Source organism: Pyxicephalus adspersus, chromosome 10 (genome assembly GCF_032062135.1).
Source record: "Pyxicephalus adspersus chromosome 10, UCB_Pads_2.0, whole genome shotgun sequence".
In the NCBI taxonomy this organism is placed as follows: domain Eukaryota; kingdom Metazoa; phylum Chordata; class Amphibia; order Anura; family Pyxicephalidae; genus Pyxicephalus; species Pyxicephalus adspersus.
Genome location: NC_092867.1, coordinates 24,002,755 through 24,025,305, shown reverse-complemented (window position 1 = coordinate 24,025,305; position 22,551 = coordinate 24,002,755). Strand labels below are relative to the sequence as shown.

Below are 22,551 nucleotides of genomic sequence, written 5' to 3'. Positions count from 1 at the left end.
TACAGAAATCTAGACATCAGTGTAACGCCCAGGTGGTTAATGTTGTCTGGAAGTGGTTATAAATGTCCTGACTTGCAAAGTGTAGCCTTCATTTAAACTCTGTATAATATTACAAAACAGTCTTTTGGCCACAAATACTTTATTATCTCTTAAATTGACTGATATAAATTCTAGACTGCAAAGGAGAGAAAAATAGGTCAAGGGATATTTCAGTTGAATGGCCCTGTCTAAATAATTTCCAGCTTTTCTTTGCTTTTGAGTCCACATTACTCTTATTTTATCTGTAAAAACAGTAAAGTTGTGCTACATATTGTACCTCAGAACCAGCATGTTGCAGCAACAGCTTTGGCTTCATCAGGGGAAAATAATAAAGGGCATATCAGTTGAAAGTTATAGTGTTAACAGAATCTGTAAGCTGGTTTTTGATATTTTTTGAAACAATTTCTATCTGTAGATAGTTGTTAAATTGTTTAGAGTGATGTATGATTCTCTCTTTTTTTTTAACTTGTACTTTCTCTTTTTGCAGTGCTGAGGCAGTAACACTGAATGAGTGCTTGCAGCTGTCCTACTTGCCATCCAGACGTAACCACATGCTGCTGCTTTATCCCAGAGAAATTCTCATTCTGGATCTGGAAGTGAACCAAACTGTTGGCGTTGTTGCTATAGAGAGGACAGGTGTCCCTTTCCTACAGGTACTCTACTTACCATTTATTTATAGCATTGTGTCAAGTATATTGTAGTGTAATAAGGTAGTTTAGCACCTAATGAACTTCTGCAATACCTCAATGCCTTGTGGGTGATTTTTTTAAAAAAGCAGTCTCGTTCTACATGGACCCCAATCAACATTATCCTGATTTTTCCTGAGCTAAAGAAATCTTAATGGAATAGTAAAATAAATATGTGTCAGGATAGCTATGGCTGTTTTGGAGAAACATTTACTTTGTTTTGCACATCCAGTAATACTGCATTTGTAGACTTTGTCTTCAGCGGCTTAGTCCAAACAATATGCTTACTACTTCAGGAATGTTCTGTACACATTCAAGTAGGGCCCACCCCTAGTGCTGTGATTTGTTGTTTTAGCTCCATAACTGATGCATATCCTGCTTCTCCAGGTAACCCCATGCTTTCAGAGGGATGTTCTATTTTGCCTACATGAGAATGGATGCATTACACTGCGGGTAGGAAGGCAGAGTTGTGGAAGCTCAGGGGCAACAAGTGAGGAAGCAGGTAAGTGTAAGTGTGATATGGTAGAATGTGCACAGAAATTGTTCACTGCATGTTTAGACTTTGTGTACACATTTTTATCTTGAGTTTACTTTTGTACTGTTACTCTACATATAGAACATCAATTGGTAAAATTTTCAGCTTGCATCAACAAAGAAATGAAAGACCTTCCATCCTGACCTTATGAATGGTAAACTGCCCTTGTGACCACCTCATTCTCCGTTTATCTATTCTTTGCTTTTAATAACTGTTGGCTAAATTTTAAGAGTTTTTCCATTTTAATTATTTCACATAAATCTGTTAATGCTTTGTACTAATAATTCAGCACTCGTACTTGAAGTCTGAACTCCAGCCTTACCTCGTTTTGCACAATTTTGCAGACTTCTCTCCTGTACGTTACTTATGATTTCTTCTACGTAGTGACGGCTTCTCACACTGCATATTAGAACCTGCAGATGGTTAGCTAGATCTTTCCTCCCCAACCTTACAGTCTCTGGCTCACCTTTTTTATTTAGGGTATTTCAATGCAGAAGTGTCATCACGTGTGCTTTACCTAAGTCAGGGTGCTTTATTGTTTTCAGGAAGGCATGTATAGCACCCTTCTGGTCCCTACAACCAGCTATGATCTGCTTACAGTGCAAAGATCTGAGTGGGGACAGGTTGTTATTAACCTCCCTAGCTGTAACCCCGAGTGTGACTCGGGGTAGAAAAAAGTTGCTGAAAATGGTAACCCGGAGTCACACTCGGGGTAGGTTAACCTATTGGAAGGTAAGTAAACAGCGCTTACCTGTTCCGCCGGCGTCCCGCTTCGTCCACCGTCGCGATCCCTGTCTTCTTTCTTCTTCCAGCATCTTCTGCACACGATGAGTCACTGGGGAGTTCCCGGTGACGTCGGTGTGTGTGTATGTTGCCGGCGGGGCAATTCAAAATCCATTTGTATTGCATTCAATACAAAATAACTGTATTGAATGCAATACATTGGATTTAAATGTGTAAAAGTAGTACATTGTTTTCAAGAACATTTATTTATTTATTTATTTTTTTAATTAATTTCATATTTTTTCATGATTTTGTTTCAAACTTTATTATACTCATACTATTATACTGTAAAATAAATTTTCATGAAAAACAATGTACCGCTTTTAGACATATAAAACCGGAAATAAATGAACCGCTAGGGAGGTTAAGGCAAATAATCAAGTGTGAAGCACACGTTAAATGCTGATCCCAGGAGCCTGTGGGCTAACCTGTTGTTGTATTGACTACATTCTATAAAAACTGGTAAGTGGCTGACCAATATCAAGGATAGGGCATGTACAGCTTTGTCTTAGTAGTAGTGGCCTTTAATTTATGTGTACAGTAACTTTATATGGAGTACAGGTACATTGCAAATTTTCTGTAAGTCAAGTAATAAACCACTAATCAATTGGTAGACCTAAACTACAGTCTACAGTTTTCTACACTACAAGTGTGTTATTGGTTAAAAAGTTAATCTGTTAGTCCCCCACTATGGTGTTTAATTTCATTCTTGCACATAATCAGCTGGTTGACGTGCAGATTAATCACTTGCCTTAATACCAACACTTGCAGTGTGTTATCACCATGGCAACCATGTGCACCAACTTTAAAACTGTGAAACCACATAAAAAGAAAGGGCAGTGGCATCAATTTTATATAATATAACAGCTGCTGAGGTGTCAAACATCAGCATGGGACACACCAAGCGCAAACTGTTCTATGAAGAATTAATGAAGACGCTGGGAAACCTGCAGATACGTCTCCGTCGCCGAGCTAGAAAGCTGCAGTCTGAATTAGCAGCCTTCCCTGCAGAGCTATATTCCTATTCTTCTAATTCCACCTTTTTGTGTAGCTTTGTAAATTGTAGTGTACACTTTGCTTTAGGACATCTACAGTGAAAAATGTGTTCTGTATGTTTTTTTTCCTCTTTAACTCATTCCCATTAAAACAATAGCTACAACGAGTGGACCTTCCATTTAGAACATCATTGTTTACATTAACGGCTCAAGATTTGACTCAGCCACATGGCTATATACAAAACTAGACCTTATTTGGGAATAGTTTTACCTGCCAAACATTTGTAAGGCAATGCACATGTCTGCTTTCAGCCACCCCTGCCATTCTGTATGACCTCATTGCACTTCTGTCTGCTTTTTGGCTGATGAACATTTCTACACTGGTGACATCCACCCGGTGCTTTATTTTAGTATGCCAACTTCTGTGATTCTTCTCTCGTTTCCATCTTTTTGCTGGCATTTCTGTATAAAGGCTGTTGAGTCACAAAACTGAAAAAAGAGAGGGAAATAAATCTTTTGAAATTTCAAGAGAATGCAAAGGAAATTAACAGGCTTGTTTTAAAAAGTTCTTTCCTAAATTATTGGACGTCTTAAGACATTTAGGAGTCACTCACATCAGATTTCCCAGCAAACCTAACTTTACTCATGTGCATTGTTTTCTTGATTTGACCAAACTATCACAGGTTATCATTGGCCATAGTGGAGGGGTTGGCTGATCCATGATTATGTCTGCCCTGGTTGACTGATTTTTCTTCACACCCATGGAGTAATGGTTTGAAGCATTTTCTGTTGGTGCAGGCTCTATAGCAAAGTAAAAGCATTCATTTTTACCATTTCATGAACTTTAGGGAGTTTATAAAAGTATGTCATATCTATTGAGAGCAGAGGGGAATTATTTTTCTATAATTCTTCTTTAAATGTGTCAGGTTTGTGATTAGGTCCTGTAGAGGAAAAGTGAGTGAGCTTCTTGATTTGGGGAAGGGATCTTTGACCATCTTTTATTTTCACTTTAGTAAGATATTTACGGTCCTCATATATAACACAATGAATACTGTAAAACAAATTGAATAGGCCCAAAAATTGGTACCACTTCTGAGATTTTTACATCATAGAAACTGGAACTTTTAGGGTACTGATGTACAAATAAAAATCCTTTCCATAAATACATTGGTCTAATGGGAAAACAAAGCAAAAGTAAAACACTTTCTGATTCGGGCAAAATCTCTTTATTTTGCCCTCCTTCCTTAAATGCTGCATAAATCTTGTGGGAGGAAAATTATTTTATTCAACCTTCAATGGCTTTTAAAGTACTAAATATGACCTTGTCCTACCTAGAAGTGTCTGGGTAAAGTAGACTAGTCCAAACCTCTTGAAAAGACAGTGCAGTATGTTGGGAGGATTTTTCCTACTATAGATTTGGCCGGAAATATGATGACGTCACCCTTGCATTTTAAAGCTTGACTTTAAAACGCTAAAAAACTTTTATGAACGCCTATGACGCGTTTTACGGTGAATTGCCGCGTTTTGCCACAATTTTACATAAGCGTTTATAAAAGTTTTACTTTTAACCCTTTCAGGGAATAAGTACAAGGGTACATAAAACCCTTCACTCGATCCCTGAAAGGGGTTAAAATATATCTAAAAAATTGAACAAGGCTTTAATGTTAAATTGTAGTATGTGCTACAGATACAGAACACATGTCACAGCTCCTCTAGGGCTGCGGGAGTAATCAGGGGACCGGAGCTGTCAGCATAGCAGAGCTTCGCTGATTGCTGTTCTCCGTGATTGGCTGGGGAAGGGAAATCCTGATGATGCTTTAGCTGTCATCAGGGTTTCCTATTTCTCAGCCAATCACAGAGCACTAGAGATGAATGGAGACAAGTCTCCCCATTCAAGTCTAGTGCTGAATGGCTGAGAAACAGAAAACCTCAGCCAATCACAGAGCACTGGAGGTGAATGGAGAGCCTTTTCCTCATTTAACCCCTAGTGCCCTGCGATCCCTCACTGTCAGGAGCAGTCCTATGGCTGTGCTCATGTCATGATTGCAGCCGTGGAAATCATCCTGTCATTGTGGGAAAATCTGTAAAAAAAAAAAAAAAAAAAAAAAGTTTACACAAACACATACATTTAATAAAATACTTCAGCCTCATCCTATTTTTTACACATATTATAACCCTTTCAGGGAATGAGTGGGGGTTTTATGTACCCCTGTACTCATTCCCCAGGGTTGGGTGGTGGAGATCTGGGAGTCTCCTTATTAAAGGGGGCTTCCAGATTCCAAAGTCCTGCTAAAAACGCTTAAAAAGCCCCCATTGTTTTCAATGGAAGCTTTCATAAAAAGCTTAAAAACGCTTGTAAAAGCCTCAATTGAGTTCAATTGGAGCGTTTTACTGCGTTTTTGGGCGTTTTCACGCGTTTAACTTTTTAATTTAGTTGCAAGCAACATTTAAGATAAAGCTTGTTAACGTGCCTGAAAGAAACGTCTTGGTGTAGATTAGCCCATTGGAATGCATGGGGATTTCAAACATGGGCTTTAAAAGCCTCAGGTTTAACGCTCAGGAAACAGTCCGTGTAGACTAACCCTTATATATAAATGTAATTAGGGCACCTTGAATAAGTTGACCTTGTTAAATTATGCTTTGGGCATATTTGTTTTCTTTCTAGGATGTTATCATAAATTCAGACAATAGACATGTAAATATTTTGTGTGAACTGCAGTAAGCAAAAAAAAAAAAAAAAAGAATTATTCAAGCTGCTGCGTTTTGAGCTGTACAAATTGGTCCCTGTGGGTATTTTAAATTGAAGTATTTATCATTCTCACCATGGATTCGGAGTAAAATGGTTTCACATTATGTGTATTCTCCCAAAAGAATGGGTGATCCAAGTCAAGTAATTGTGCTATTTTTCTCCACAGAGGCTGATCCAGTGCCTGAAATGACCTATGACCTGAAATGCCAGTGTGACGCTATCCGAGTAACCAAGACCGTGCGTCCATATAGCATCGCGTGTAGCCCTATAAACGAGAATGCAATTGCTCTAATCATCAGTGATGGTCGGGTTATGATATGGGAGTTGAAGTCCAGCGTGCCCGGGAAAAAGATTCGGAATGCCAGGTTGTTTCTTTTTGACATTGTTTGAGAATCCAAAGTGATATTTTATTTATTTGTTGTGTGATTTCTTGGGAGGTCTATATACCTTACATCATTTGTATACATTTTCAGCTGCTGATCATATAAAATTTTCATAACTATTTAAGTCATATTTAAACTAGTTTGTAATTTATTCTGTTTCATAAATTTGTACTTAGCCAGACATTCTGCTTTAAACAGGCTAATTAGATATGTTTGATTTGGCCATAAAAAGGCTACAGAAGACCTTGATTGGGATTGGATTTACAAATATAACAGTATAGATGCTGATTTCTGATTTATGAATCTTTCAACCTGGCCTCTTTCCTGTGATATTTAACATTATCTGTTGGTGTATGGAGTTCATCAGCACAGTGTTTATTCTGGATTATTAAACTTCGGCTTGTAGGAATAATCAAGTCATTATCTGCCGTTTCACGGAATGCTGCCGCTTCGATAAGACGCAGAAGGATTCCCCGCAGCAATCTTTATTAGCCTCCTGTATCTCCCTTACAATTACCATATGTTTTGCAGTAGAGTATGCGTTGACAAAAAAACATTATGTCTGGTAATAATGTGTTTGAAAAAGCCTGACCTTGTGGGTAAATGGGATACTTTTCTCAACTTGCTCTATTCCAATAACAGTTTTCATAGTTTGCTTGTATATCAGGATTTGGGCCTGCAGCACTCAAAGTTCTATTATTCCCAGCATGCACTGCTATTAGTTGTAGTCTTTGAGCAGCTGATGAGACATCCTTTTAACTGGAACTTTTATCTTAATAATCCATAAAAAGGGAAATCAAGTAGGTGAAGGAAATAATTAAGAGCGAATATAAGAGTGAGAGAAAAAGACAGGCTTTTTCCTTAAAGCATTAATTAAACATTCTAGGAAAGCTTTGTCTAGTTTTTAGAATGTTTATTTAGATTAGGTTTAGTTTTTAGGAAAAAAGCCTTGCCCTACAAAAGCCTGTCGTTTTCTCTCACTCTTATATTTGCTCCTACAGATTTGTCTCAGGCTGGGCACTTTTTAGTCTACTCTATATCTAACACTGGGTCACTCTCCTTGGTGGAATATACTATTCTACTAGGTGAAGGGAAAAAATATATTACTTCTGCTAAAATTTACAAAATGCAAAGCTCCATTCATTTTTTTACACCATATTGGTATGTGCAAATTAATAGCATCCTAACAGTCCAATGATTGTTGATGGATCTGGCACTTTTCCTGTTGAAAAATGAGCTGTAAGTACTTTTATCATTATTTTATGTTTCACAAGCAAACTGGAGTGTTTGTAAATGTAATAAAATAGTCATGAGAAATTTTTTTTTTCTGCAGTTCCACTACCTGCACTTTATATGCCCCTTTATCATTTTGTGGGAGACCAGTGGGACCTCTACAGAAAAAGTGTCCTGATCTGTCCCTGGACAGTGTGATTGGTAAGCCACCACCATATGAATAGTTTTTATTCTATCATGATAGATAATTATATGTGTGTGTGTGTGTGTGTGTATTATATATAACCCAGGCCTGGGATGTAAACGTTTGTTCCAAAGGTTTCACTGATTCTTATGTTTTTTGGGGGCACCGAATAGGAAAATGACATTCGTTTTTCATTGTGTAAGGTTTTCCCACAAATCGCCATATTCAACTTGGCCCCTTGTTTTCTGACAGTCCGTACTGTACTCATTGTACTGTACTCTCACAGAGTTTTTAAAGCTTTTCTAACCACATGACTGAAAAATTTTCTTTTTTAACTAGCAGATATCATGAGAGAGCAATATAGAAGGCAATGGATGTGTAAATGCATCTCTGCCTTTGTTAAGAAAGTTTTTTTTGCATATTTTGGAGTGAAACTTGGCAATAAGGTGTTGTGGGCTCCTTATAAAGCCTGCTGTATTTGCATGAAAAAGATTCGACAGTGACAGTTAAAAAAAAAAAAAAAAATCTTGTTTGTTTTGGTGGTCTGGAAGAAGCCTCCCAATCACATGACTGCTGTTTTTGCTCTGGTAATGTTGAGGGGTACAACCTAGGGGAAAAAAAGAAATGTACCTAAATCTCCCACCCAATTTGTCCTGTTTCTCATGGTCCCAATATTCATGTGCCAACTTTAGTTCCTCTGATGTATCCTTTCTTGATGGCATTGGTCACAAAGACAGCAATTTTGTTGATACCTTGATAACAAGCCTCAACTGTTCACACAGCCTGAACTGAATGGACGTCAGGGATTTAGATCTTCCTAAGGAGTCAGGAAAATTTCTAGGCTCAAGGATGAAGGATAACATTTTTGTGGCAATAGGATCATCATTCTTGTGGTATAGAAAGAGAAAGATTTTGTTCTATATTTTTCTTAAGACGTGAATTGGTGTACTGCAACAATGTACCTGAGCTGATGGCAATATTCCATTTGGCGTACAATAGGAAAGAATGGAGGTTGTTCATTGAACCCTCAAAAGGAGGCCTTAAGGCAGTGCTTTGTTTCAGTGGCAATAAGTTTGCCTCAATACCCTTGGCCATTCAGTACACTTGAAAGTCAAGTACAAGAATTTGAGCTTGAGCCTGTCACAGTTGAAGTACAAGGACCATGTGTGGACTATCAATGTCATATCTGTGATTTTGGGACAGCAAGTAAGATTCACCAGGTATCCCTGTTTCTTATGCGGGTAGGACAGTCCAGATGGAAACTAACACTCGGTAAAAAGTTATTGTCTAAAGGGAGTGGCATTGGATACTGGAAATAAAAACCTTGTGAAGGCACATTTTGAACTCAAAGAACGTACTTCTGCCTCTACTCCAAATCAAATTTGGATCATGAAACATTTTGTGAAGGCGAATGTTTCAAACATCTGGGAACAGTTGAGATATTTAAGACCAGTTTCAAGTTATTGAATTTTGCAGGCCTGTTTTAATATTGCTTTATCAGCAGTATTTGACATCTTGCTGGCTTTTTTATTCTCAAATTTTTTGCTATTGTGTTACTGTTGACAGTCCTTGGTAATCCAAAGATGTTCTTGCTATTATTACTAACCTTTTTTAGTTGCTTTGCTATCAAAGTGGAACTGAAGTCTCACTTTTAACATTTTGCTGTTCAGGCAGGTGGTTATTGCAGAAAAGGACAGGCGACCCCCCCTTCTGCAATAACTGCTATTACCTGTGTAATTGCTGTCTAGTTGCCAAATTTTGCCAGTTTACATGAGTGCAGGTCAGCGTTGGTTGCCACTTGCCTGTGCTCAGCCAGTCAATATGGCCAAAAATTCAAGGAAGATGGCATGGCCCTGCAATGAAACTGGATAGGTGAATAATCACAGGTTTAGTTCTCCTTTAAGCTGAGCCATTGGCTTTATAATGGGTGTCCCTTACCAAAAACAACCATGCAGATCTGGAGTGAAATCAGAACTCTGGATTTGCATATTTTTTCTTACTTACTGCAGATGAGAGGCTTTTTTAAAGAATACAGCTCAAGGTTAGAGGAGAAAGAAGTAGATTGATTTAAATCTGCTCATCTTCATGCAACAGAAAAGAGGCATTTTGGGTTAAGATATTCTTCAGCTAAACTGTGAAATTTAACTAGATTAAATTTGAATTATGTAGAGTAGTCTACAGCAGCAAGGTTATTAGAAGAAAGGCTGTAAAACATGTTTTGTTCGGAAACCTTACTTCTTGGCTTGGGCTCTGGTCACCCAATTCTGAATGCTTCAATCAATCAAATAACTCTGAATGCTGAATATTTCTCACCATAGTTAAATATTACTAATTTTCTAAACCATTTACTTTCTTTGCAGCTGGTCAAGGCATGTTGTCCAATGATTCTGCTCAATCTGGAGGTCCTCTTCAAGAAGTTCACCTCAAGTTCTTGCTTACAGGCCTTCTGTCTGGACTTCCTCAGCCTCCGTTTGTGGTGAGAATGTGCCCTCCACTTACTACTAAGAATATCACACAGTACAAACCCCTTCTTGCTGTAGGTAAGTTGTTACAGTAAGGAATCCTAATGGTCATTTAATTAAAAAATAATGTTATGTAAATGTATGACATCAATTTAATTAGATTAGGAAGTATTTTTGGGAAAGCTGTTGCAGAAAGGGATTTCCATGGCACATTTAGGCAGTTGCATTTCATGGTAGTGTTTACCAGTTCTGTCCTTCATCCTGCAGTCCCCTAACTATATCAAAAACACTGAGCTCACAGAGGGTTTTGCATAAATATGCACACCAGATAACATTGGGATGGGAGGTTAATGAGAAGTACTCCACAACTGACAGCAACAGCAGTTTCTTGATTGGTCAGTAAAGTAAGGAAGGTCTGGTCAATGGGCGTAAAGCTTCATATGACCCTGCACGCTGTTTTAGTGGGTAATGTGCTCCAAGTGAAGTATTAAAGAGAAGTAACTCAGTTTAGCGTTTCCAAGCACTTTTTCCAATCCACCTGGCTGTTGTGTTTTAACATCAAAGGGAAAAATCGGCTGTCAATTGTAGCCAGTCGGAGGAGAGTAGAGATAGCAAAGGAATTGTGTTACAATATAAAAGTACAGTTATTTTCTTTGGTATAGGTATGTACAATTAGGGAGATGGTGGTGCAATATTAAAGATTTGGTTGGTTGGTAGAGAATGGGTAGTGGACAATGCAGTTTTGCGCTTATGTTTGGTGATAGGGAGGGGAAGAGAGCAGAAGATAAACAAATAAGCAATACAATACAATACAATAAGCAAAAAATAGTTGCTGCCAAGGAGTTGGGGGGGCAAGGATAACCGAAGAGAAGTAAAGTATGAAAATGGCCCATTAGGTGTCAGGAGGAAATTACATTCTTAGCTGGTCTGTTGGTGCAATCAGTGTAGTGGCTAGTGCAACTGATCTGCTTTTGTGGTATATTTGTAGAAGTCCAATATTTGTTGTAGGGGCATGTAGCGGTACAAGAGAAGTATTGAAGGAAGCAGCTTGAGAGGAGCATAGAGAATAAGAAATGAAGGCCATAAACTCTCATTGTTCTTTTCGAACCAAAGTTAAATTTTACAGCTACAGAAAATTATTTTATAAAATAACTGGGCTTTATTGCAAGCATACCAGAACTTTAATCTGCACCCTCCCACCTGGTTACTTTTTCATGCCACCCAAAATAAAACCTTTTTGTAGAGTGAATGTTTGTTTAAATATAACAAAAAAAGATTAAAAAGGGAGGAAAAGGTTAAGGAGGAAAAGCCAAACTGAAGACTAGGTGGGAGAGTAGAGATAAAGAGCCTGATTTTAAAAGCTCTCCAAGGCTGGAGAGGATACATTTTCCACAGTAAAGCTGGGTGATCCAGCAAACCTGGAATGGATTTCTTAACAGTCCTTTGCTTTTTGTTAGCAAATGTTTTGAATCCTGGCCCAGATCCATTCCAGCTTTGCAGAATCACCCGGCTTCACTGTGGAAAGTGTATCCTCTCCAGCCTTGGATAGCTTTAATAAATCAGGCCTAAAGAAAGGGGCACAGACAATGGAGCCAATACTAGTGTGTGTCAGTGGGTATTGGAGAGCAGCGACTTGCTAAATAGTGTAAGTTGCGCCTCCCTGTAAAAGAAAATGTTTTCAAATGTATTTTTGTGTTCTTTAACTTTGTGGAATTTTCTACACCTCTAGAACACGGACTACAATTAATACACTTGATAACCATATTTATTTGCCAGGGGAATTTAGTTTCCTGTACAGGTTTATATTGTAATATCTGATCAGAATCTTACATGCAGCACAACTTAAGTAGTGACTGGGTTACTTTTACCCTGAAAAGAAAACTGCTAACATAGGCTACACAGAAAACCTTTAGATACTACTGATTTGATTGTCTCCAGCAGTTTATCAGCCTATGAAATATCAATTACTTTAGAAATTGGTGAGACTGTAGGTGAACTTTGTCACAGATAGAATTAGTATACGTGAAAAGGGTGTTTTGATGGGCATTGTTGTAATGCATGTAAGTAATTGGGATAGGCGTTAAGGTTGCAGTATGGTTACTGCTGCCTCGGGGGAGATGCTACATGTAGTGTCCTCCTGCGGTAGCCCAGTTCAGCACTGCTCACTGCTATCCGTTGTCAAATCTACAAAAGCTCATTTTTTGTTTGTTGTTTTTTACATGTGTTTATTATGGTGTGTTTTTGTATCCAAACATATACCAAACCATGCAGCAGAAATCATGAGAACACAAGTTTACCACATGCATGCTCACACAAATGCAAGCCCTATTGGGACATTAGTATTGGTGTAAATTAATGTTGTGTGTTACAATCTGACTGTATAATTTATGAAAGATATGTTTCTCTATGAGATATAATTTATGAAGGATATGTTTTTCTATGAAATACACCTAGATTGTGGCTGGTAGAAGGGATCATAAAAACATCACCCCATTCTCAGTTTTAAAGCTCCGTGGTATGCTGATTCTCCATAAATGAAATAATTGAAATACAAAACAAAAGGGGTAGGACAAAAATATAAGGCTGGGGGGTGGAAAGAACTAGATAACGGTGGACATTCTCCAACCAGGTAATGAGTCATGCTTCTAATTCACATTATAAGAAACTTTAAGTGTGCAGGGAGATCAAAGACAACAATTTCAGTACAGGAGGGAAATCTTTACAAGTGAGCAAGATTGAAGGGTGTATTTGTCCAGGTCTGACTGCAGCTTGCCTTAAGATGCAGCAGAACATCACTTATATCTGTACTTTCATTTTGTGAAAGAACATTGAATCAGAATCATCTTTTCATTCCCCAGCATTCAGTGAAATCATAAAAAGGAAAATCGAATTGATTTGAGCAATGCAGACTGTTTTCCTTAAAATGTGAAGATATGTTGTTGTTTTTAACCACCTCTATTCGTTTATCAGCAGCAGATGGAAACTTTCTTGCGGGATATTAGAGAAGGAATTTATCTAGGTATTGATAATACAAAGTTAACTTTAAACATATCCAGTTGAAATAAGTTCCTAAAAATATTTCAATAAGCTAAACATGATTAGAACTGCATTCATGTGTTCACTGCTCCTTTAACACATGCAATACCACCATATTTTTTTTAATAATATTTTGCCGAATTTTACTCTACAGGGATCCCTTTAAATGCCAAGATTTAAATAATTTTTTACTTGGATGCTCAGTTTTTCCCTTAGAGACTAATATATGAGGACATAGGAGAGCAAACAATGAAGCCATTTAGTACACCAAAGCTCTGCCTTGTGTAGGTATGTTTTTTTTCTAATTGGATGTTTATTTTGCCAGTAGACCAGATGTGAGAATTAAAGTATTAAAATAAATGAGCAAAGTGTCCAGTAGGTGGTAGGGTACACAACAGAAATTCAAAGCTAATTTTAATTGGGGAGAAGACATTGCCTGTCCTTTTCTGCAATAAAAATCTGCCTGATTTCCAAGTGTTCAAAGTGTGACTTTTTCTGTCTACAGTCTGATTATGGGCAGTGCAAACTCAAACTGATTTTCACTATCCTTAAATATATATGCCGCAGACACTTCTCAGTCCATTATGAATAAAACCGTTCCAAAGGAGAGGTTAAACCCTCTTTATTACTGTAACACAGTCATGCTGCATGTACGGTAACAAAGCTGGATTTTTTCTTTTTATTTTTACCTGCTGCAGCAGGGGTTAAAGTACTGACCTAAAATAAGAGCTGTGCCACTTCTCTCACACAAAATTCAGCATCCTGGGTCTCCAGTAGTCCGAAATGCACACCAATCTAATCAATGGTGCTGCTCAGGGAGGGACAAATATGTTCATTTGAGCTTCAATCTCATGCTGGTAGGCATGAAAAAATGCTTTTTTATATGAGAGTCCTGCTTTATAAACAAGGGGGCATTTTTATTTTCCCACACAGTCTGTATCTTTTTTAGAATGTTCTCTTCAATTGTATATTTTGTATACTGTGCAGCATGTATGCCAATTATGTCAAGCATATAAAAGCATCTGCTGTTTTTGCACGGCAGCTCCAGAAAGGTAACTTAATTACTGATAAAGAGAGATGGGGGTTTCCAAATCCCGGTGACTGCACACCTAATTCATTTTTTTTTCTGTTCTCCACATTTTGAGGTAATCTAGTTTCACACTGTGCTTGGCAGTAGACTCGGATTTCACAATGTGAATTATTGAACAGAGGAGATATGAGACTGCTAGATATATAATGCACAATTCTGAGAATGTAAAACTAGATTCCGTTGTCTCCAGGCTTTTAAATTTTGAGTAATTGTTTCTGTATACCTAGGTTAGGTACTTTTTAGCATCGAAAAAAAGTCTTTATTACCTTGCTGTATTGTGATGTTTATTGGCTTGTTACTATGTTGTGCCTAAATTTTGCTGTAGCTACCGTTACAGGCACATAATTTAGTGAATGCCAGTTTAAGGTTAACTAACCAGTGCATGTACATGACCAGCAGAATGTTGCATTTGTGGAGTCCTCCAGTCACTCGTCGGCTCTGGTGGAAGCACACCAGTGGTGCAGTTCATTGGGACTTTTGCTTAGGGCTTCATCAGGCTAAAATAACTGAAATACAGTGTTCTTTGAATGTCAGTACTTCAGTTCACATCATTTTACCAGCTCCACCTGTCCACACACACCCCATGTGCTGAGATTTGACATTGGATTTAACAAACACTATGCAACAGCCTAAAATGATCAAACACTTAAAAACCTAATACTTTGTTATTCCAGGATTTTGAATGGTTATTACATGCATTTGAATTCTTGTATTCTGAATGATTGCTAACAATGGTCAATGTGTAAACTGCCCCATTTATATTGTTATTACCTTTGTTTTTTTACTAAATGTTCATATGCAATAGATGTTTCCAAGCTGATGACTACATAGCAAAGAAGAGGCTGGGGGGAATTAACACTTATGTCTTGCATTAGAAAATAAAGTGTTCAGCCTTTGGAAGTGCTGCATGGACCAATTTCTTCTCTGTGTGATATTGTGAAAATTTTCTGCAGAATGCTAACAGTGTGTTAATACATACTGTAGGATCTTTACCCTTCCTTAAAGAAAAAGAATTCAGTATTATTTTTGATGTATAAAGCTTGAGCTTCTATGGTGCTGGTGTGTAGATGAATATGCAAATATAAAAATAAACTCTGATGCAGCTTGTTTAATTGATGTAATTTGCTTTTCAGTCATCATACAGTTTTCAGTTCTCCTAATGATGCCATTTTTTTCCCTAACTTTTAGGCAGAAGTATGGCGTTCAGAGGAGAGCGAGGCAATGACGAACAGCCTATGGAGATGATTAAAATATCTCATTTAAAGTAAGTTAACTGTAGCTATCAAAATTCCATACATAGAATAACTTCCTTGGCAGCATTAGGCAGAGAACAGATGTTTGGGTCACCTGTTTGGCTTGCGTTATTTTATAATATTGCATTACTGGTCTTCCCATTCTATCAGGGGAAAGGGGAAAACCAAACGTAGGGTCATGATCTGACATCTGTAAATTTTGCATTTCAGACAGTACCTTGTTGTGGTGTTTAAGGACAAACCTATGGAATTGTGGGACATCAGGACTTGTACTCTGCTGCGTGAGATGTCAAAGATCTTTCCTACAGTAACCGCCTTGGTATGTCTGATGTACATGGATAAAGATAACTAACCTAGTTATGGACAGGACTGTCAAATATAACATTAAATGAAAAATCAAATGGTGTATGGCTAGCATAACACTTTTAATTTTTTTCTGCCAGACAGGAAGTAAATCATTCAGACAAATGTTGTGGAAGGGGTCTATCTGATCCCTGTTACAATCCTAGAGCATGCCCATATAACTATTTCTCAGAACTCTAGAGTGTTATCTGGGTGGATTAAAGCTGATTGTTGTAACATTTAAAGCCCATCAAAAGTGAATGGTTTGGGAAGCAGAACTTAATCTAAAGGTTTTTCATGCTGGTTTTTCTATTGACACTTCCCCAATGTCTTTTATGTGCATGTCAGACTTAGTCCCATGAAAAGGTCTGCATGTTGCATCAATAATGCATTGACCCATATCTTATAATTTAGGTTGATTAAAATAGAATCCATATGAAGTGCAATATGTCTAAAAGTGGTATGAAAACATGACCTATGCCCATATCACACAAGTGATCCTGGATCAGGGCACTAACAGGCCACATACCTGCTACTTCCCCCAAAACCAAAGCAATGAGATGTCACTACAATTTCATTCCATTTAGGTAGATGGAAGCCTCTTCCTCATGATTTTGGGAATGCATGATGTGGGCCTACTATTAGTGCTTTGAAAGCCAAATTCCATCACTCTATTAGTTCCTATAGGGACAACCAGGAAATTTAGACCGCTGTCTCAACTGGCTGTTCTTTTCTCTTTTCTATGGAAATTCTTCTGTATTCCAGTTGTGTCTCTGGGTCATACCTGTATATGTATTTTATTATTGTTTGAGAAAATGCCCTGATGAGTTTCATGAGTGGCAAGTGAAATTTTCCTTTTGTATAATGTAAAAGTCACATTGTGTTCTGTGGCATATAGTTCATTTGGATGAATGCATAGAGAATTTACTTTGATACTTTGGCACTGTAATAAAGGACATTGTGTTCTATCCAATACCCAGAATGTTTGGGCTGCTGGGACATTAGACATGTATCAACTCTGCCTCCTTCTTTCTGTCTCCTAGGAGTGGTCCCCATCTCATAATCTGAAGAGCCTCCGCAAGAAGCAGATTGCAGCTCGTGAGGCAATGGCACGCCAGACAGTGTCCTCAGACAGTGATCCAAACACCGTTGAATCTTCAGTCATCAGGTAAAACATCTGGCTCTTTTTTTAGAGGCAAAGTAATAATTCATAACTCTCGTCTGCATGTTGCATCAATAATGCATTGACCCATATCTTATAATTTAGGTTGATTAAAATAGAATCCATATGAAGTGCAATATGTCTAAAAGTGGTATGAAAACATGACCTATGCCCATATCACACAAGTGATCCTGGATCAGGGCACTAACAGGCCACATACCTGCTACTTCCCCCAAAACCAAAGCAATGAGATGTCACTACAATTTCATTCCATTTAGGTAGATGGAAGCCTCTTCCTCATGATTTTGGGAATGCATGATGTGGGCCTACTATTAGTGCTTTGAAAGCCAAATTCCATCACTCTATTAGTTCCTATAGGGACAACCAGGAAATTTAGACCGCTGTCTCAACTGGCTGTTCTTTTCTCTTTTCTATGGAAATTCTTCTGTATTCCAGTTGTGTCTCTGGGTCATACCTGTATATGTATTTTATTATTGTTTGAGAAAATGCCCTGATGAGTTTCATGAGTGGCAAGTGAAATTTTCCTTTTGTATAATGTAAAAGTCACATTGTGTTCTGTGGCATATAGTTCATTTGGATGAATGCATAGAGAATTTACTTTGATACTTTGGCACTGTAATAAAGGACATTGTGTTCTATCCAATACCCAGAATGTTTGGGCTGCTGGGACATTAGACATGTATCAACTCTGCCTCCTTCTTTCTGTCTCCTAGGAGTGGTCCCCATCTCATAATCTGAAGAGCCTCCGCAAGAAGCAGATTGCAGCTCGTGAGGCAATGGCACGCCAGACAGTGTCCTCAGACAGTGATCCAAACACCGTTGAATCTTCAGTCATCAGGTAAAACATCTGGCTCTTTTTTTAGAGGCAAAGTAATAATTCATAACTCTCCCATCACAATGTGCTGAGCAGTTTTCAAACCAGGGTAACAGAACCAGCCACAAGTGCATACAACTAAAACAAAAAGCCTGATCACTGTGACCTTATTATAAATAAAACATTTAGTAGGATATTGTATACTTCATTGTATTATCATTTGCCTGGCGTGGAGAGCTATTAGGGGGAATCACACAAAGCAATCAATTTTAGAACAGTTTTGATCAGTGACATGTATGCAGTCATACATATTCAACACATCGTGTTGTAGTGCACTCCAGCAAAACACATCTGTATTTGTGGAGATGTTTAGTAAAGGTGTACATAAAATAAAGGTGTACATGAAAATAAGATCTTCACTGGATCTGGCTTTAAATGGCCAGGAGTATGAAAGTGGGGATTGCCAAGTTACCATGAGGTGTACTTGCGTTACAACTGAATGTACTTGTCAATGCAAATTAATGCTGATTATGATCAGTGATGTTTAATGATCAGTGCTTTTGCTTTTGCTTTTGCCCATCATTAACACTGTTATAACTGCAATATAATCTTCACAATCCTCAGTCTCAATGGTAGATCTATAACCTGGGTATCAAAATTGTTTAATTTGTCCCCAACCATCTGTGGCTTCATGCTGAATAGGAACAGTTGGCTGTAAAGTTATGCCTGTCTCCCCTATTAACGCAGGTCTTTAATTCTGCCAAGTTTAGTATTTCCTCCACCTCCAATTGCTTTTCATGTGAGTGAAGAGAGACCACTCTCTTTCTAACAAATACATTAATCCAAAGAACTGATCATGAGAGTTGCTAGTTTCCTGCAATTTTAGTTCCTCCCTTTATAGCCGCTGGCTATGTATTAATGGTGCGCTAATGAGACCATTAGTGGAGAAAGTGGTAAAGAGAATTACTCTGTACTTGATGCCAGTAGCTCCCTGCATTTACCTGCTGCATTAGTCTGTTACAGGAGGCGGAGAGCAAGTCGGAGCTGAGCCAGAACATCTCTGCGAGGGAGCACTTTGTGTTCACAGACACAGATGGGCAGGTTTATCACCTTACTGTGGAAGGGAACAGTGTGAAAGACAGCGCCAGGATCCCCCCAGATGTAAGTGCATCATATTGCTTTTGTAGCGGGCAGGTTTAGCCTACGGGCATGTGAGGGAATGATGTAATTTGGCAGCACAGAAAATTAAACCTACTGATTGCTGGCAAAGATCATTGCATCTGCAGGCCGTGGGGACTGTTCTAGTGACTGTACAGTTTAACTCTTAAGTTGACAATACACAGTCCAGTATTGTGTGGGAGGCACCAGCCAGTGTATTGTTTACCTCCTTGTCAAAACTGTAAGTTTTTATGCCTGCAGATCTCAAAGGGCCACTGAATACTCTGGACAAGTTTATACTCTTAATTCACTTGCCATAATTAACTCCCCCACCAACACCACAAAGTACCAGAAAGCGAGCTCACCATTATCTTAGATATTTTTTTTTCATGAGGTTGACTGTGGAATGTGTGCTTGCCTAAAAGTGGATATTTCTCTGAGAATTCCACCGCTGACTATAGGATGTATGACATAATTCAGATTTGGCACAGTCCGTATATAAATATTTACAATACATTTAGTACCAGCATTTTGTCTCTGCAGTATCCGTTTGTTTTCGATTTTTTTTTTTTTTTTTGATTGGTAGATCTAGTCTCCCAGAAAGGGCCCTGTAGTAGTTTCTTTTCCCTCCCTCCATGGCTGCAGTATAAACAAGGCCAGTGTTTAACCTCCCTAGCGGTAATCCTAAATGTGACTCGGGGTGGATTTTACTTGCAAAAAGCTGTAATCCCGAGTCACACTTGGGGTAGCCAAAAAACCCCTCTTACCTGCACCCCACGATCCAGCCGCGCCCTGACCACCGGCCGGCCTCTGCATTACTTCTTCCGGGTGATGCGTGAATCGTCAGTACGTTCGGGAGGTGTGGCCAGGCGGGAAATTTAAAAGCAGATCACAATGTAATCTGCTTTTAAATGCTTTTTACTGTAAAATACACAACATAATAAATGTACAAGTACTTATTTTAGTGCACCAAACATCATTGCCCAGTGCCCTGATTTACATTTTGCCCACTATTAGCCCTGACCTTGATCTGACCTGTTGAACTTTTTTCTAACTTACTTCATTACTTCCCTATTGTATCATTTGAACACTTTGTCTTTGAACTTGAACCTTTCTGACTTACTGGAGACTTGACAACATCCATGGCATCCAAAAGGCATCTCGCCAGTGCAAGCGCTGTTTTTGAAGAACTTGAAAGCACCAACAGCGATTTAGAGTCACTTGTGGAATCGAGCGATAGTGATTAACCAAGAAATTTGTCATCGGACAGCGAAAGTGAATTGAGCGACGAATCTGAATCGAAACGAAACTGAAGGTCGGTACTGTACGCACATGGTGCTGTATTGACCTTGATGTGGATCAGGCAGCGCCCCCAAGATTCCCATTTACTAGAGCACCTGGTGTGAAAATTGAGGCTCAACGCCACAACCCTCTGGCACACCTGAAATTGTTTCTGAGGTTATTGAAAAAATAGTTGCTGAGACAAACGGGTACGCTGCACAACAATTAGCTGCTCCACATCTGAGGTTTGCAAGAGGCAGAAAGTGACCAAAGATGACATTTGGCTATTTTTGGGCTTTGTGATACTTCTGGGAGTTGTGAGCAAACCCTTTCAGAAGTGGTATTGGTACATTGCGTCAAAGGGCACGATTTGGTGTGAAAACCTACATGCTGTGTGAATCCTCAACTGGCTACATATGGAATTCCATCCTTTACACTGGAAAAGAGACACAATTCAACCCAAGATACAGCAACTATGGATTGGCAACATTTTCTGTACTCTCACTCACTGACCCTAAGTCAGGGCTATTGTTTCACAACCGATAACTTTTACACATCTCCTGAACTTTGAGTTTCTTCTGCAACACAAAACAGACACGTATATGTATGTAACCGTTGGGGCTAACCGGGGCAACCTGCCATCATGGTTTGCAAAAGGGAAGCTGAAGACAGGATAAATAGTTGCCTGGCAGAAAGGCAAAATGATGGCCCTGAGATGGCGTGATAAAAAAGATGTGTGCCTGATGAGTACTGTCCATGATGCCTCCACTGTTATGGTGCGCACACAAGGTGGTAAAGAAGTGATGAAGCCACAGGTGGTGATTGACTACAACAACACCATGGGAGGTGTCGACAGAGCTGACCAAGCCATGACATTCTACCCAGGGATGAGGAAACAGCAAAGGAAGTACTACAAAAAATCTTAAGGCATCTTGTTTAGCAGTGCCTATAGAATCCCTACATTGGGTACAAAAAAAAAGTGTCACAGGCCATAAGTCATTCAGACTTCATTTGGAAAGTTTCTGAGTTGATTGTCAAGAACCACCAAACACTATCAGTGGCTATGAATAGACCTGGACGCACCCTGCTTCAAAATTTATCCTACCCGGAATGTCTACTAGAAATTAATTTATTTTCCCCAAAATCTACATTTAAATTAGGTTATTATTTATCAATAATATGGTGCCCTTGTTTGGACAAATTTCAGTGAAAAGTTTTTAATAAAATGTTTTAATTACATTGTTGGTATATTATTTCATTATTGTTATATTATAATTTGATTAATAATATAATAAAAAAATATAATTATCATACCTGGGAGTTATTCCTAAGAACTACAGGCCCTCAATATTAAACAACAAATTTATGTGCAAAAAAAATTATATCACATAGAAATACTGACATATATATTATGCTAGGGGGGTTAATTCTGTGACGACAGCCACTACAAAACCAAATGATGGTATCCCACTCCTGCCAAGGAGTCCTTATAAAAGATAATTACCTGAATGGTGCCACCGGGAAAAAGGTGGTTACACATTTGTTAGGGTCTTGTGTAAAGGTGCTGCAAATCCATTTTCCATGCAAAAATGTTGACTTTGTAGTTTTTGAAAGGTATTTTGAGCGAGAGAGAGAGAGTTGATTTTAAGGTAAAAGCATGGTGGTCATCACTTCACAGCTGCCTTTAATTGAATTTGAATTGCAAGTTAGCAGCATTGGGCTGTTAGGTAAGAGACGCTTTTGTAAGGGTGATGTCAGCCATTTACAGATTTTCATCATGTAGGAGTGTAACCTGGTATGACATTCAAACCAATACTTACTTGGAATGATCCTAAGTGACATACTTTTAGAATTATGCACATAAGACATAATGTAAAATTTTACTAGTGGTAATACATACCTAGAAGTGTTTAGCCTACACATTACTTAGCATACAGGTATTTAAAGCAGAAGCTTCATTGAAAAATCAACCAAGGGTCCATTCCCACATCGCATGCAGTATAGTTTGTGTGTTTGAGGAAATGCAATTCATGTTCATCTGCATGTGAGTTCAGACAGCAGGCCCTGGGCTGCTTCGCTGCCTTTTTGTTGTGGGTTGTGTTTATCAATCTTAACAGCTGCTAATTCAGTAGTATTGTCTTACTGTCATTTACACTGAATTGTTTAAGCCTAATTTCTGCTATCTGCTTCTGAAACTATTTTTTTTTCTTGATTGAGTAGGGAAAAGTTTGTGGCCGCCTTCGTAACTATTGGAAAGATTTTTGTTTATCACCAAATTTTTCAACCATGGGCCTGATTTATTAAAGCTGGAGAGGATAAACTTTTATCAGTGAAGCAGAGTGATC

General features: G+C 38.4%; 2 protein-coding genes across 2 annotated transcripts in view; one reads left to right on the top strand and one right to left on the bottom strand.

Annotated features, from left to right (window-relative positions):
• The window catches only part of GABARAPL1 (GABA type A receptor associated protein like 1), a 304,992-nt gene that overhangs the window by 250,881 nt on the left and 31,560 nt on the right, over window positions 1-22,551 (bottom strand). The window lies entirely within an intron of this gene.
• WDR11 (WD repeat domain 11) overlaps window positions 1-22,551 on the top strand; it is a 58,853-nt gene that overhangs the window by 16,329 nt on the left and 19,973 nt on the right. The window contains exons 6-14 of the mRNA XM_072424700.1: window positions 527-692; window positions 1,113-1,227; window positions 5,954-6,152; window positions 7,504-7,604; window positions 9,948-10,127; window positions 15,358-15,439; window positions 15,639-15,747; window positions 16,814-16,938; window positions 18,781-18,928. Coding sequence (XP_072280801.1) covers window positions 527-692; window positions 1,113-1,227; window positions 5,954-6,152; window positions 7,504-7,604; window positions 9,948-10,127; window positions 15,358-15,439; window positions 15,639-15,747; window positions 16,814-16,938; window positions 18,781-18,928 — 1,225 coding nt within the window. The remainder of the gene's footprint in view (window positions 1-526; window positions 693-1,112; window positions 1,228-5,953; window positions 6,153-7,503; window positions 7,605-9,947; window positions 10,128-15,357; window positions 15,440-15,638; window positions 15,748-16,813; window positions 16,939-18,780; window positions 18,929-22,551) is intronic.